At 41.0% G+C, this 16,552-nt stretch overlaps 1 protein-coding gene across 1 annotated transcript in view; it reads right to left on the reverse strand.

Annotated features, from left to right (window-relative positions):
• Window positions 1-16,552, reverse strand: part of PXYLP1 (2-phosphoxylose phosphatase 1) — a 58,650-nt gene that overhangs the window by 29,846 nt on the left and 12,252 nt on the right. The window contains exon 2 of the mRNA XM_081006945.1: window positions 268-399. Within this exon, the coding sequence (XP_080863071.1) occupies window positions 268-346 (79 nt within the window). The 5' untranslated portion in view covers window positions 347-399. The remainder of the gene's footprint in view (window positions 1-267; window positions 400-16,552) is intronic.

Here is a 16,552-nt window from a genome sequence, read left to right on the forward strand (position 1 = left end):
ACATGCAAACCAGGAAATCATCACAATCAGCATGACTTTGGTTAGAATTTGTGTAGAACACGTGTTTCTAGAATTGAAAAAGTGGTGGCATTCATTTCCCATTCACATATACAGCTTGGCATCAACTTCCTTTGAGCTACATTCAAATACAAAGAAATACAAAGAAAGGTTGGGGGCAAACAGAAAGTAGGCCAAATTTAATAGACGCCATGGTGAATGCTGTGAGGCTTTACACTTCTCACATAACGTGAACCGAGGTATACTTACAGAATTGTAGGCTAAGGCTCAGAAAGGCTAACAAGGCTGCCAAGGCCAACAAGAGCAAAAAACGATTTCGGAAAAGCATTATTATTCTTTCTGCTACTTCTTCATGATTTCACCTCCATAGTCAGAAACTTCCTGTCAACACAAATACAAAAATAATGCATTAGAGATAACCCTCACCCTTTTGAGAAACTCTGAAGCTCCAGGATTAAGAAAAAAGGACATGATTTCTTTCTTTTTTAAAATTCTTTTTAGTAAGTACTAGTAAAATAACTATTTCCATAAAACAAAAAGATCAGACAGAAAATATACACACTTATTATATGAAAAAGTCAAAATAATATTCACCAGAGCCTACCTTGCTATCCTTTACTACCTACTACTATTATTAATCACTTCATTACTATCACTTTATTACTGATTACTGAAATAAACTAATAAATTGCAATTGTATCTTTACAAATTTCCATTGATTACAAATTAAATTGATACTTTACAAATTAAATTGATACTTTAGAACAGAGGTAGCCAATAATGTGGTGCCCCCTCCAGTTGTTGTTGGGCTCCTTCTCCCATTGGCCTCAGCCAGCATGGCCTATGAGAGATGCCGTCCAGGAACAGCTGGAGCAGGGGTAGGCAACCTAAGGCCCATGGGCCGGATGCGGCCCAATCTCCTTCTCAATTTGGCCCATGGATGGTCTGGGAATCAGCATGTTTTTACATGAGTAGAATGTGTCCTTTTATTTAAAATGCATCTCTGGGTTATTTGTGGGGCCTGCCTGGTGTTTTTACCATGAGTAGAATGTGTGCTTTTATTTAAAATGCCTCTCTGGGTTATTTGTGGGGCATAGGAATTCGTTCTTTCTTCCCCTCCAAAATATAGTCTGAGGGCTGGTGGACTGGCCCACGGCTGAAAAAGGTTGCTGACCCCTGAGCTGGAGGGTATCACCTTTGTCATCCCTACCTTCAAATAATAAAGAGGCTTTGCTTTGCTTGAGGAAGCAATGAGTTCCCTTTGCAATATTCAATAAATGGTTTCCAGCATACCAAAAAATCCTGTTGCCTCCTCCTTTAAACCTTTTTTTCATTCTAAGTTTATTTTTCCCTGAAAATAACTTGTTCTTCACCTGTTGTCAAGTGCCAGGGGGCCTTTACTGGGAAATAAAGGTTTTAATACATTAACTATTCAGCAAAATCCACTCAGCTTATTTCAAAATGCGATTGAGGACTGATATTCTGAGCATTTCAAAAGTCATACAAATAATTCCAAATCTTGCTTTGTACAAAGCAGTTAGGGGCGGTATTCAACTATTCAGAGTCGTTACACTCAGAATAGACCCATTGAAGTAAATGGGTTTAAGTAATGTAAGCAACTGTTTAAAGGCTAAATCCTATGATCCCTGTGAGGTCATCCAAGGGGCCATAGGAAATGTTTTGGATCTTCCCTATCAGGCAGATAAGGTTGTCCACCTTGAGAACTTCCATCCCAGCCATTAAAGAAAATGTAAGGACAGTGACTGATACTCCCTCACCACTGCTGAGGGCAAAAAGGAGATGTTCTGAGGACATGTAATGTGTGGTTCTGAGTCCAGTGGATTCAAAACCCTTCAATTTCCCGGACACAGCCCTGGAATGGGGGGTGGAGGTGGAACTAGCTCCTGAGGTGGCAATCATATTTTCTTTCCCTTCCCTTGAAGAAGGAAAACACTTCAAGAAAAAACGATCAATGAAAGGAGGGAAAAGAGAATGACGACAGCCCAGCATCTGTACAGTTGGGTATTAGCCCAGGCGGGTTTTGGTTTTGGCAGGTCACCCCGTCAATTTCTCTCTCTCTTGTCAATGTAGGCCTGGACTGCCAATGGCTTTCAAATACCAGAGCAAGGCAAAAACGGTGTTTTAAAAGAAAATCGTGACATCTAATAAATAAAAGTAATTATGCCATCCATGATTGATTTGGGATCATTCCCAATGAACAACTGTGCCCAACAGAAGCTGCCAATGCAATTTGTTTTCAGGTGCTACTTGATATTGGCTTTCCTTGGGATCAAGTACAAGTACTACAATAATACGATATAACTCATGAGTAATACTGCAGTAAAAACTATTTACATTGCCAAACAAAATGACACACAGCCAGGATATTAAAACTGTCACTTTCAAGTTTATCATAATCTATTACTGGGGGGGGAGGGGGGACCTCATACAAGAATACAGGAAAACAAATAAACCTAATGCAATCAAGTTACAGGACCACCATAGATGCAGCAATACATTCACAAATGAAATAAAAAATAATACTCATCTCTTAATCTGCGGGTTGCCATCTGATTGGATTTTTTTCTGATTCCGATCTGATTTTAGGATGTATTTTAATTGATTGCCTGATTTTATGTTAATGTGTTATACATTTAATGTTAGCTGCTCTGAGCCCGGTTTTGGCCGGGGAGGGCAGGGTATAAATTATTATTATTATTATTAATCATATTTGAAGGCCAACAGAAGTGGCGCTGTGGGTTAAGCCACAGAGCCTAAGACTTGCTGATCAGAAGGTTGGCAGTTCAAATCCCCGCAACGGAGTGAGCTCCCGTTGCTTGGTCCCTGCTCCTGCCAACCTAGCAGTTCGAAAGCACGTCAAAGTGCAAGTAGATAAATAGGTACCACTCCGGCGGGAAGGTAAACGGCGTTTCAGTGCGCTGCTCTGGTTTGCCAGAAGCAGCTTAGTCATTCTGGCCACATGACCCGGAAGCTGCACACCGGCTCCCTCGGCCAATAAAGCGAGATGAGTGCCGCAATCCCAGAGTCGGTCGTGACTGAACCTAATGGTCAGGGGTCCCTTTACCTTTACCTTTCAGAAGTATCTAACTGCTAGAAAGGAAATATAGCTAAAATATTAAGATGTACGGCATGAGGCTATATCAACAAAGTTGAAATTACAGATAAACATTTAGACAACAAGGGAAGAGTAGGGAGCTAGGCTGTAGCTAGGCTCCCCACTTGTGCAATGCTCTCCCTGGGGAGGTTTGCCTAGCACCTCTGTTACATATTTTTAGGTGCCAGGCAAAAAAAATTCCTTCTCCCAGGCCTTGGCTAATGAAACAATCTATGGCCTTTTTAACTCTTTTGTTTGTTACTATGTTACATATTTTGGTGTTTTTATACTGTGCACCGCCCTGTGATCTTTGGATGAAAGGGGTTATCGAAATTTAAGAAACAATAATAATAACTGGGCCATACACTCTCTTTTCCTAATTTTTTTTTTTAAAAATAAAAGCAGCCCATTGCCTCAGAACTATGCATGGGCTGCATTTTTCCATCAATAAACCTGAGGAGACTTATCTACCCAACCTGAGCTGTTCTACAAAGTGACAGCATCATACAGGGCTCTTTAAGAAGTACACTAGATGCTTAAGGTTCCCTTTATGGAGCAGGAGGAGGCATATGAAGCCCCTGAGAGACAATGAACACTACCTTCTGGCACTTCCTTTGAGTTCTAATCTTTCTGGCACTCCCTTTTCTTTCTACAAATACTGTTGTCAGCCAGAAGCTGCCTAGCCAAAGAAACCACATCACCATCGCTTGTGAGTCATTGGTATCTCACTGCAGTGTTCTTTCTACAGCAAGCTACCAGATTGTTTAAATTAATGGACACATATAATAAAAACATGAAGCAGTCTTGGGTTTACACCCTGGATCTCATATAACAGACCACTGTATATAGAGGCTACCAAAAATATTCTCAGCAATGCAGTATGACCATGTGATTTGACTTAATCACATCAAGGGACTCCATAATGGTGCCCTTCTAGATTATGTAGCGCAGATTTGTATAGAGAATTTGGTCAAACTGCAGGTTTAGCAGTTTTTGCTTCAGCCACCATACAAAAGAGTATTTGGTCACTTCCATGGGGGAGTCAGAAGCAGCCCATCGTTCTGCTACTTTAGAGCAGCAGCCTCCTGTCTCGCCCAGAGTAAACACATTATTACACTGAATCACTGTGACAGCTTAAATGAATTGATTAAAATGGCTTGTCTCCATAATAATCAATAGCACTCTTCAAAGTCTGCCTCCATGAAATTACTGTACTTATCTGGTGTGAGAGATCAAAACGATGCAAACTGACACAATATGAGAAAGCGAGAGAGAAACAGTAAATGAAAAAACTCACCGCTGTAAGGAAGAAAGTAAACGATACAAACATTGAACAAGATATACAATATACCATATTTTTCCATGTATAAGACTAGGTTTCCCCCCCTAAAAATAATGTAAAAAATGAGGGGGCGTTTTATACACGGGCCATCTCCCCCCATTTTCTTAAATCCGAGTCCCCAAAAATAGGGTGCGTCTTATAGACGGAAAAATATGGTAACTCAATATAGTAAAGTTACAGGAAAGGCAAAAGAACAGCTTTCCTCCAGCTTTCCAACAGACCAATCTACTGAGACAGCAGTTGCTCCTTCTCACATAGATATGCCCCAAGAAGGTTACAGCAGCATTGGGGGGGAAAGTCTCCATTGCCAACCAAACCTCAGGGGTGTGAGGAACCTCAAGAAGTGTCCCATTAGAGGCTCTCAGTGATTTAGTTAGAGCATAAGGAATCATTATTTGTGAGTTCTTCAAAAGTTATTGGGCCTTTCAAACTATCAGCAACTCCAGAAGTTAAATTTAAAATATAGCTGTTTTGTGGGGCGGGGGGGGTGGGAACCTAGGATCTTATTCTCCACTTTTTTAAGTTTCACATAAAAATCAGGAAAGACGTGCACTATATCTTTGGGGGAATGTTATCACACTTCTTTTACCGAGTTACCTTTTTCCACTGGTGTAAATAGCAGTAAAAAGGTAAAGGTACCCCTGCCCGTACGGGCCAGTCTTGCCAGACTCTAGGGTTGTGCGCTCATCTCACTCTAAAGGCCGGGAGCCAGCGCTGTCCGAAGACACTTCTGGGTCACGTGGCCAGCGTGACAAGCTGCATCTGGTGAGCCAGCGCAGCACACGGAACGCCGTTTACCTTCCCGCTGGTAAGCGGTCCCTATTTATCTACTTGCACCCGGAGGTGCTTTCGAACTGCTAGGTTGGCAGGCGCTGGGACCGAACGACGGGAGCGCACCCTGCCGCGGGGATTCGAACCGCCGACCTTTCGATTGCCAAGTCCTAGGTGCTGAGGCTTTAACCCACAGCGCCACCCGCGTCCCGTAAATAGCAGTAAGTTCCTGTAAATAGCACGCAAATTTTTGACTGAAGCACAATTTGACTGTTTCTTAATGGCCTCTAGGCTTCTGTTCACCTATTATGAACAGCTATGAAAAATAAATATTGAGTAACTGGCCCTTAACTCCTTGCTTAGACATAAAACAGAATAATACAGGTGAAAGTATGAGTATGTGCCATGAGCTCAGCTCAGTTCTGCTTGGCAGTTTGCCTTTCCCATTCTACCTGGAAGTTCTGTCTGTCCTGTAGCTCTAGCAGGAGCAGATAGGGGGAAAGAAGAGTCCCTTGGGAGGCTGAACAAAAGGAGGAATTTCCAAATCCTTCCTGCAAAGATCTGTTCGCTGCTGTGGTGAACACTTCTGTGTGTGCCTCAGCGATGGAAAGAGAGTGACACTGAGCAGACACTGCGCTTGACACCCACAAGAAAACATTGTTCCTGTTCTTTGTACTCAAAATGAATAATATTGTTAGTCTTTCCAAGTTCTACTGGGTGGCTAATTTGTATTATCTTCACTCTACCTTTGACTATTCTCATGTCTTCTGCTTATCTGCTGATCCCTTTCCTGAATGCTGCTAACCCAGAACTTTAACCTTTAACAAAGTTACCACCTGCCACTGATTTTCCTTCCTATCTGCAAAGTGAATTCATGCACTCTGAAATTTTTGATTAACTAATTAAGTGATTTAGTAGATCTTTTCTAAATCAATATTCCTGATTAAGAAACTAATATCCTATTGAGACTTTGATGCTGCATGAACAGAGCTCCACTTGTGCAATGGGACTTCCCCTTCCTCTGCTGCCATAGCCCCAAATCTGTTATGAAGGGTCCCCCAAGCCTCAAGATCAATTTTTGAGGGGTGCAGGTAACATTCTGATGTGCAACCCAGAAAGTCTAGGTTTCTCTGTGACACAAAGCTGGAGCTAACAAGCACACAGAGTATTAGGATCAAGTTTTCTTATGATTTTCCCTAATTACTGTAGAAAATCTTTCTAACATCTGAAGAACATTTCCAGCGCAAAATATTAAGATATTGTTCAGAAGAGCCAGGCGTTTGCATTCCAAGGGGTGCAATCTTTAGCCTTATTCAGATATTCGTTTGTATAACATTGTATGGAAAGATAGCAGGAAAGACCGCATACCCTAGGCTCACCACTAAGTTCTGTTGTGTTATTCTGAGAGAATACTCCCCCCCACACACACACACCCCTGTGTGCTCTGCCCACAATACATTGATGCCCACCAGCAATTCTTGCTCTATTTACAGTTTTGTTTTGTAAGTTACAACAAGACATCACTAGCCCAGTCATGGACTTCTGTAAATGAAATCTCTGACAATCGCAGGACTGTACTTCATAGTCTGTCATGGCAATTAAAAGCAGCCCTCATCTCCATATATTAATGATCCAGAATGTTTTGCACAAATGAGTTGCTTCCCACCCTGAGTAAATCTCATTATTAGACTGTGCAGTAAATTTCTATTGCTTCCAAAGGCTTGGTTACAAGAACCAAGCTGCAGTAAGTCCTTTGAATTCAACACCTTGTCAGTGTGACAGATAGCTAATTTGAGCTTGGGCAAAACATTTTAAGGACTGCTCCAGCACAGAACTAAGAGAAGGGGCCAAGGAGGGGGAAATTAAATTTGAAAAGATTAAACCAGAATGGCTAACCCTGTATCACTGCAGCCGTTCACCAGATAGTAGCCTGGATCCCAAAATACTCTTCACATTTACGCACCAGCAAGATGCAAAATGTAACTATGGATTCTCTTTCTCTTACACCTTGAAAACTTTCTTATGATCCTCATGGCTGAAACTATGGTTAATTTTTTAACTGCTTTGATTCAACTTAGCTAGCATTGCCAGGGACTGACAAATTGCCACAGGAGCAGGATGTAGACTGTGGGCTGCCAGTTGGCTGCCCCTGCTTTAGACAACTGGAAATTTTTATTAAGAATCAACCTCTTCCAGCCTTACATATGTCAAAGTAAAGTGTTTCAAGTAATGGATTGCAAGAATAAATTCGAAACCCCATCTCCACACATTGAACTTCACCTGATTACGGACTACAATGGTCACTGCTGCACACCTACACCAAGTTTTCTTAGGGTTCAGCCTTTGCTAAACTAGTCTCAATGCTTTTCTTCCCCAAACAAATTGCATGCAGTAAACAAACATCAAACTTTGGTTACAGCTTGTGGCTTGTTAGGAGCAAGACAAACACAAACCCAGGTATACACCTAACGCTAAACCAAACCATGCCATTAGTTCTAGGTAGCATGGCAGCACCAGGAGCAGCAAAAAGAACAAAGCAGCCAAGATTTTCCAACTGAGTGGCTGTATGCATACTCATTCTTGCTAAGAAATAATTTCGTTTAGCATTAGGTGTGAAACAGCTATTATATTCTTCAAGAGGATGAGTCTTAATCAGTAATCACATCTGAATATTTTACCTTCAACATTGAAAAAGCAAATCTATAGATCGCGACTGAAGTTTACATAGAATAACGTCACAGATTATTGGAGTACGACATAATTGTAGCTATTTAGTTGGGGAAATAATTCTCATAAATGCCATCAGTTATGTGCCTCTCACTATTACACAATATTTTACACTAATGGGGGGGGGGATTCCTAATTATTCAAACCAAAACAAATCCATATATATATAGAGAGAGAGGTAGAAGAACATAAAAATTGCAATTTTTCTTTAGCAGCCATTTTTTAAATGAAAAGGCAGTGAGGATTATGTAATAGCTTGAAAGGATTATTTAGTAATTGGATTCTTGCAAATACAGAGCTTCTAATCTTCCCCTCTCCAAGCCCTCCCTATTTCCTTTGCCAGCCACCGAATATACTTGTTAGTCATGCCTATGATCATGGAATTATGCTCAACATGGCCTTTTACCCTACATCCCCACATCTGATATTCTGAATCTTCAATGTTCTTGCACACCAGCTCCAAGACCAGCATTCCCTCTACATCAGTATAATTATCACTGACCCTTCCTGAGGCAGCCTCTCATATTGCCTGAAAAGCTGTTTCTGAACTCAGGGGTGGGGGGTGGGAATCACTGTGCATACATGGCAGAGGAGGAAGAATAGAATGGGTAGAAACTGATGACATACATGCTGTGCAAATGCAAAAGATGGGTGGTTTGAATCCAAGGCCCCAAGTTTCATTGTTTATTATTCTAAAAAGCCTTCAATTCTCCTGCTATCTCCCTTCAACTTCACTAGATAAGTCACTTGACACTTAGTTGTACAACTAAGAATTATTCTACCCTTATGAAAAAAAAGGAGAGAGCCAAGAGTAGCACTGTTCTTTGACTGCAATGCTCCCAGCTTGAGTCTAGGTTGCATTTAAACACAGGTTTAGCTGTTTCAGTCACTCCTGGTTTCCAGCTGTAACTTTCATGCTACTTGTATGATTTAATGGCAAGACAAAGTAACTAAAAGAAAAAAAGGAAAAAAGGTAGGACAGTAATGTAAACTTGTGAGATGGCCACACTCACCACTGGTATGTGGTCCCAGAAAGTTGGCCAAGGGTGATTTTGACTCCCAGGCCAAAAAATGTTAACCACTCTTGTCATACAGAGTTAGTGCAAAGATACTTACTTATTTATTTATTAAGATTTCACTTATGGCAAAATCATAAAGTCCTAAGTCCTAAGTATTGGGAAAAGATAGAATGCAAACATAAGAAAGAAAAAGACAATTGATAATTTGTTTGTATTAACTCTTTAATCATGTGTTTCACTTGTTTTTCAATTACAAATTGCAGTGCTGGAAGTGAGCAGCAAACTGTTCAGGGGAAGTGTTGGAGAGATTTGGAACAGAGATTATGCCTTGCTTTCCTCTGTTTAAAAGCAAAGTGCTCAGCATTTCTCTGAATAACAACAAGTTCTTGACCTGCACAAGGCCCAAAGATAAGAATAACAGCTGCGTCATTAAAAAAAATGGAACTTTATTTTAAGGAAAATATCCTTTCTCTGCACTCCTTGTAAAAGACCACTTTTTAAAAATTCCCACTATCTCCTGTTATGGGGAAAACATTTTTATTAAATCAAAAATATTTCACAAACTTCTAAGTACCAGCTAAAAGCTCTTGGTGAAATTGCAAATATTCTAATGGCTTAGGACATAGTGTTTGTTATGATTCTGATGCAAAGTACTTGGGGACAGTTTTGCCCTGAAAATCACACACTAAAGTCATTGTGTATATGTTCCACTTGTGGGAATCTCATAGGCATATAGTCAGCCACTGTGGGGAAAAGGACGGTGGACTAGCCAGACCTTTGGACTGACCCATCAAGACAGTTGCTACGTAATCATGTTCTTATGAACTAAGAAGGATTATATGCTGCGTTCAATATCTACTGGAGTTAAATTCCTTGCACGTTCTCAGGCAAAGAGACTGAGACCCTTTATTTCATAGTGTTAACATGCTTTGGCTTCCCTGCAGTTCCACTCCAGGGTAGCTCAAAGAATATTACGAACTTGTGGTGTCATGTTATTCTTAATCTCTTGCTTTTTCTGTCTTATCACACACATCTTAAAAGCACAACCTAGACAGAATTTTACACACACACACACACAACATGTTGAGCACTGTTTTGAACAGGCATGCCAATAAAGGGAACAAAATGCAAGTTGTTTACATAAAATATTGTAAAATGTTTATGGGAAAGTACCAATTAAAAACAAAATTTTAAAAACAAGTATACCTAATAAAACCCTATGTCTGGGTAGTTTTAGAAGACATTAAACAAGTATAGTGAGGATGCCAGCCTGATTATAATAGGCAGGGTGTTCCAGAGAATATGTCCTGCCAGACTAAAATATTAATTACTGGCAGATGTGGAATGAACACTATCTGGCACTTGCAGAAGTGTAAGTTCTGCAGATCAAACTGGATAAATGGGCATGAATATGAAAAGGTAAACTGGCCTGGAGCTGCTGAGGGCTTTATATACTAACAGGAACACCTTATTATTTGTAGTATTTGTATGCCTCTTTTCAAACCAGGCATCTCAAAACAATTTACATGATATTTTTTTTATAAAAAAAAACCCTAACAATCTATAACGAGTGTGATACAACACAGAATAGCAGAACAGAAAGGAAACGACAAGTCAGATTCATAATACAGAATAACAACTACAATAAGGAATGGAATAGTGGGAATTCTCTCATCCCTGGTTATGTCACAACAGGTGAGTGTTAATAGTAGTTCTCTGGTGATCACTCATAGCTGAGTAAGATTGTCTTCCATGAACACGGTCTTAACAGTGAGTCCGTAAGTGACTGTGGAGGCCAAATCTGGATCCGCAAGTCCTTCCTTCCACAGTGGGGACCTAGGTTTCCAGGCAGGAGTTGACCACAATGAGGGTTTGCCAAATGTGCCTTCCTCTTAGCACGTTTCTCCCTTTCGTCCTGAGTTTGAGCGTTAGTAAGTAGGACAAAGCAAAAAGAACCATTTTTCTCCAAACTGGCATGCGACTTAAGACCTCCCTTAGATATTTGCTCTCAGTTGCCTGCATTCAGGTCTCTGTGTTCATTGCATTATGACTGCTCTTCAGTCAAGTTCTCTAAGTATTGTTTCTCCTTTCCTCAAGGCAAGATTGTTCTTCAGTATCCCTCTGGTGACAAGATGTGCAAAGGTTGGACCACCTAATGTGGAACTACAGTGGTACCTCAGGTTAAGTACTTAATTCGTTCTGGAGGTCCGTTCTTAACCTGAAACTGTTCTTAACCTGAAGCACCACTTTAGCTAATGGGGCCTCCTGCTGCCACCGCACCACCGGAGCACGATTTCTGTTCTCATCCTGAAGCAAAGTTCTTAACCTGAAGCACTATTTCTGGGTTAGCGGAGTGTGTAACCTGAAACGTATGTAACCTGAAGCGTATGTAACCCAAGGTACCACTGTAGTACAAGCTGAATGTTCGGCAACTTAATGCTATTCTATCTACTCTCTCCTCACTCTAGGCAAGTTAGTTCTACAGAGATACACTGATGGCCAGGAGATATGACTGAGCAGAACAGCAATAGCCATCATATCGCCTTAAGGTAACAAGAGGTGCTGCTAGCCACCAAGGCCATATGGGCCTCCGGTGGCAAAGCTAGATCCAGAAGCATCTCCAGACTGCAGGTAATTAGCCAATTTCTCATCCATGGCACCTCTGTCTTGTCAAGATTCAAGGTCAGTTTATTTTTCCTCAGCCAGCACACCACTACATTCAGGAACCAATCTAGGATCCACACAATCTCTGCTATTTTACATGTTCCAGAGAAATATTGTTGAGTGTTGTCAGCATATGTATGGCACCGTACTCCACACTCCCAACAGTTTCATATAGATATTCAACTGCACTGAGGATTAAATAGTGTCATGTGGCACTTCACAGCATAAATGCCAAGGGGCCAAAAGGCACTCTCCAACGTAGGCCATCAGCTAATTAATGGCCTTTGGGAATAACTTAACATATGCAATTAGATAGCAAGGTACTATTTAGGAGCACAGGAAATTATAGAGGCAGAGAAAATGATGAGGTAAAGGAGTTTATTCAGGCTTTAAAAACAAATAAACCACACACACACACTTTTTAAAATACATGTTCCATGCACAATGAAGAAGCGATGTGTGGCAAACCTAGATGACTTGATCACATAATCTGCATTTCTGGGAAATCTGTCCTGTCATTACATTATTTCCTCCTGCTACCAGTTTCAGTCTTTGCTTTCCATTGTGCTATTCTTTGGACACTGTACCAGCAACTACAAAAAGAGGCACGCACAGGTTGATAAAAGCTACAGCTTTTATTCAAGGTAATAATACAAAATGGTTCTTGCACTAGAAATCAGTTGTCAAGGAAACTCCTGAAAGCATTTCCTAGACCAATCTGTATAGCAAGGGATGACATTCCCATTATATCCATTCCTCCAGCTACTGCATGAGATATTTTGCTACCAATCAATTGCTTTGCCACAGTTTAATGGGAATAGTAAAATACTGCATAATTGGAAGGGAAATATCAGTCAAACAGCTATCAGCGTTTCTGAGTTTGGTCTTAATGTGTGAGAAAGTGTGTATACGTTTTATGCTAGTACAGTGGTACCTCGGGTTAAGTACTTAATTCGTTCCGGAGGTCTGTTCTTAACCTGAAACTGTTCTTAACCTGAAGCACCACTTTAGCTAATGGGGCCTCATGCCATCGCTGCGCCACCGGAGCACAATTTCTGTTCTCATCCTGAAGCAAAGTTCTTAACCTAAAGCACTATTTCTGGGTTAGCGGAGTCTGTAACCTGAAGCATATGTAACCTGAAGCGTATGTAACCTGAGGTACCACTGTATAAGTATAAACTAAGTTAGCTATGCTGGTCCATAAGAAAACACTCCAAAAGTCCACAGTCAAGCAGTATCTTTATTAGGACCAACCAAAATGACACAAAAACGTGGTAAGCTTTTATGTTCTCCAGAATTCTTCAGCCGGCAAAATATTACACAAAGCAGGGAATACTGGGGTGAGGGAAAACAAAGAAAAAAGTAGGGTGTTGCATCCATGAGGTCAGCTTGTACACTCACTTCCAAAATGGAACGTGAAAGGAGGGGCTTCAATATCTGGCTGCACACCTAGGATTCTGAGATAAAGCAGCAATTACTACTTAACTGGTTTAACTCCTGGCTTTGCAATGATAACAGAATACCCCATTTCTGTTTACTTCTGCTCTCTGCCTGTGTGTTTTGTTTGAGGTATTGGTCACACCTGGATTACAAGCCAGACTTCTTTTTCTTTAAAAAAAATAATGGAAGATTCTAAATATTGCGTAAGTCAATATCTGTAGCACCTCAGAGGAACATCTTCATCTTACAATCTCAATCTTGGGGCTGAGCCTACATGCTGTCGTGGCCACAACATCTAACCCAATTTTTCTACTGTTAACGGAGAAATCCGACAAAAAGTAAAGACACCAACCAGGACAATTGGAGCAAAACAGCAGCCAATAGGCTTGGTCATTATTGAAGACTGTCGCGACAGGACTCCCACCCACTGCAAGATGAAGCAAGATGGAAGCCCTGAACAAAAGGAGACCCCGACTTTTATTAGCTACTAATCCCTCATGCTACACCCCTAAGACTACATCACAACTACAGCATGACTACATCATTGATACATCACAAAAAGGAGGGGTTGGGGGAGGAGTTGTGGTGTCTTGTCACCTGGCCGGTTCCTCCTTTCCCCCTCCCCATGAGTACTTTCCAGAGGAAAAAGGGGAGTTCGCAGTTTCCTGCCCCGAGAGGGAAGGGCTGATCACTGTCCTTTGTTTCAGTTCGTACTTGTAGAGTTAGGAATCAATCAACGCTTGCTGATCTTAATACAGAATTTATATTCCTTTAACATCTGCCAAAGCAAACTCAATGCCAAAGTAACTGCAAGGGTGGCTGAGCTTTTATCAACTGAGTCTCTCAGAGTGGTGAATTCCACTATTTAGCGGGAAGAAACTCCAATGAAAATCCTCGTTCTGACATGGCTGTTTATTTGTACATATTTTAAAATTTTATATATTGATGTTTTATGATGGCCTATATTTGCAATGCCTAATAAAGGTTTGGTGAAGTACCGTATTTTTTGCTCTATAAGACTCACTTTTTCCCTCCTAAAAAGTAAGGGGAAATGTGTGTGCGTCTTATGGAGCGAATGCAGGCTGCGCAACTATCCCAGGAGCCAGAACAGTAAGAGGGATCGCTGCTTTCGCTGCGCAGTGATCCCTCTTGCTGTTCTGGCTTCTGGGATTCAGAATATTTTTTTCTTGTTTTCCTCCTCCAAAAACTAGGTGTGTCTTATGGTCTGGTGTGTCTTATAGAGCGAAAAATACGGTAAGTGGTTCAAATCAAAGCATTGCTGTTTATTTGTTCTGATTTATTACTACATAAATTTTAAATGTATTTACTTATTGTAGTCCTACTGGAAGACTACACATGAACAAAAATTATTCATGTTTACTTCTATGATAGTTATGTAGTCAATGAAAAGTGCTGGTGCAAGTCAATGCTGAAATATTGCAAATAATTATTAGAATGTACCAGAGTATGTCCCACTTAGCATCTCTTATTAGAATTCATAGTATCATAGAGTTGAAAGGGACCAAGAGGATCATCTTGTCTAACTCCCTGCAATGCAGGAATCTTTCATCTAACTTGGGGCTTGGAAAGCATTGAACAAAAAACAGAACCAAAACCAAACCACAGTCCTCAACTGTAACTCCATACTTTTAAACTGGATAATGAAACAAGTAATAATAATAGACTGGCTATCAGTCTTATCCCCCAGGAAAGTTGTGACACGGAACTAGAAACAAAGAAGGGTGGTTGTTTTGTTCCTTGGTCTCTTTGCCCACATCATGGAAAATTCAGAGTCTGTTGAAAGAGAGACACCCCTGGTGATTTACAATATCACTATAACAAACGGTCATTTACAAATTCAGTTTCAACACGCATTGCAATAGGAAGAATAGAAACCCTTTAACGTGTTTCTCTTCACATGTCTCTGACACTGTTCAAAAAACTCAAAACTGCTTCTTTTCAGTGCGCGCGCGCTCTCTCACACACACATGAACTTTTTCTCAGAACAAACAGATACCTTATTTGTTTAGAATGTTTATATGTGGGTTAGAATTCAAATTAAAAGCAATGGAATGTAAAAAAGTAAGAGTGTGTTTGTGTATGTGTGTGTGTGTTATCATCACAGGCACAGAGGAATTACCATGGAAAGCTGGTCATCTTTTCAACTTTGAGGGGTGGCTAACACCCCAGAGGACAGGATCACACTTCAAAACGACCTTGACAGATTAGAGAACTGGGCCAAAACAAACAAGATGAATTTTAACAGGGAGAAATGTAAAGTATTTCACTTGGGCAAAAAAAATGAGAGGCACAAATACAAGATGGGTGACACCTGGCTTGAGAGCAGTACATGTGAAAAGGATCTAGGAGTCTTGGTTGACCACAAACTTGACATGAGCCAACAGTGTGACGTGGCAGCTAAAAAAGCCAATGCAATTCTGGGCTGCATCAATAGGAGTATAGCATCTAGATCAAGGGAAGTAATAGTGCCACTGTATTCTGCTCTGGTCAGACCTCACCTGGAGTACTGTGTCCAGTTCTGGGCACCACAGTTCAAGAAGGACACTGACAAACTGGAACGTGTCCAGAGGAGGGCAACCAAAATGGTCAAAGGCCTGGAAACGATGCCTTATGAGGAACGGCTAAGGGAGCTGGGCATGTTTAGCCTGGAGAAGAGGAGGTTAAGGGGTGATATGATAGCCATGTTCAAATATATAAAAGGATGTCACATAGAGGAGGGAGAAAGGTTGTTTTCTGCTGCTCCAGAAAAGCGGACACGGAGCAATGGATCCAAACTACAAGAAAGAAGATTCCACCTAAACATTAGGAAGAACTTCCTGACAGTGAGAGCTGTTCGACAGTGGAATTTGCTGCCAAGGAGTGTGGTGGAGTCTCCTTCTTTGGAGGTCTTTAAGCAGAGGCTTGACAACCATATGTCAGGAGTGCTCTGATGGTGTTTCCTGCTTAGCAGGGGGTTGGACTCGATGGCCCTTGTGGTCTCTTCCAACTCTATGATTCTATGATTCTATGATTCTATGATTCATGCAGTCTGACAAATTGCAGAAAGTGGAAAACATGGCCAGACCCTCCCAAGAAGTCAATGCAGCAACCCTGTGGTAAAACTATTCACTCGCTTCATACGGGTATCATACATGCCTAGTAACTTTGGGGTGTTAATTGGTAAGTCTTGTAAAATTAGAGATAGTACGAACTGCATCACCCATGCAGTATTGTGCTTGCTGCTACATCAAAAACCCTTTACTTTAAAATTCCTTTTATAAGCAACTTCATGTCCCAGTGAGAGCACATAATGTGTTTTTTATCTTCCGAACCATCCATATCTTGCCCAAGGGTGGTGAATATTCTGTCACTAAATTGGACAGGTGCAATTTCCTGCTTCAAATGATACCCATAAGCCTGAACAGAAGCAGCTTAAGTCGCTACTGCTTACTCTCT

The sequence above is a fragment of the Podarcis pityusensis genome (genome assembly GCF_964106645.2).
Source record: "Podarcis pityusensis genome assembly, chromosome: 5".
NCBI lineage: Eukaryota > Metazoa > Chordata > Lepidosauria > Squamata > Lacertidae > Podarcis > Podarcis pityusensis.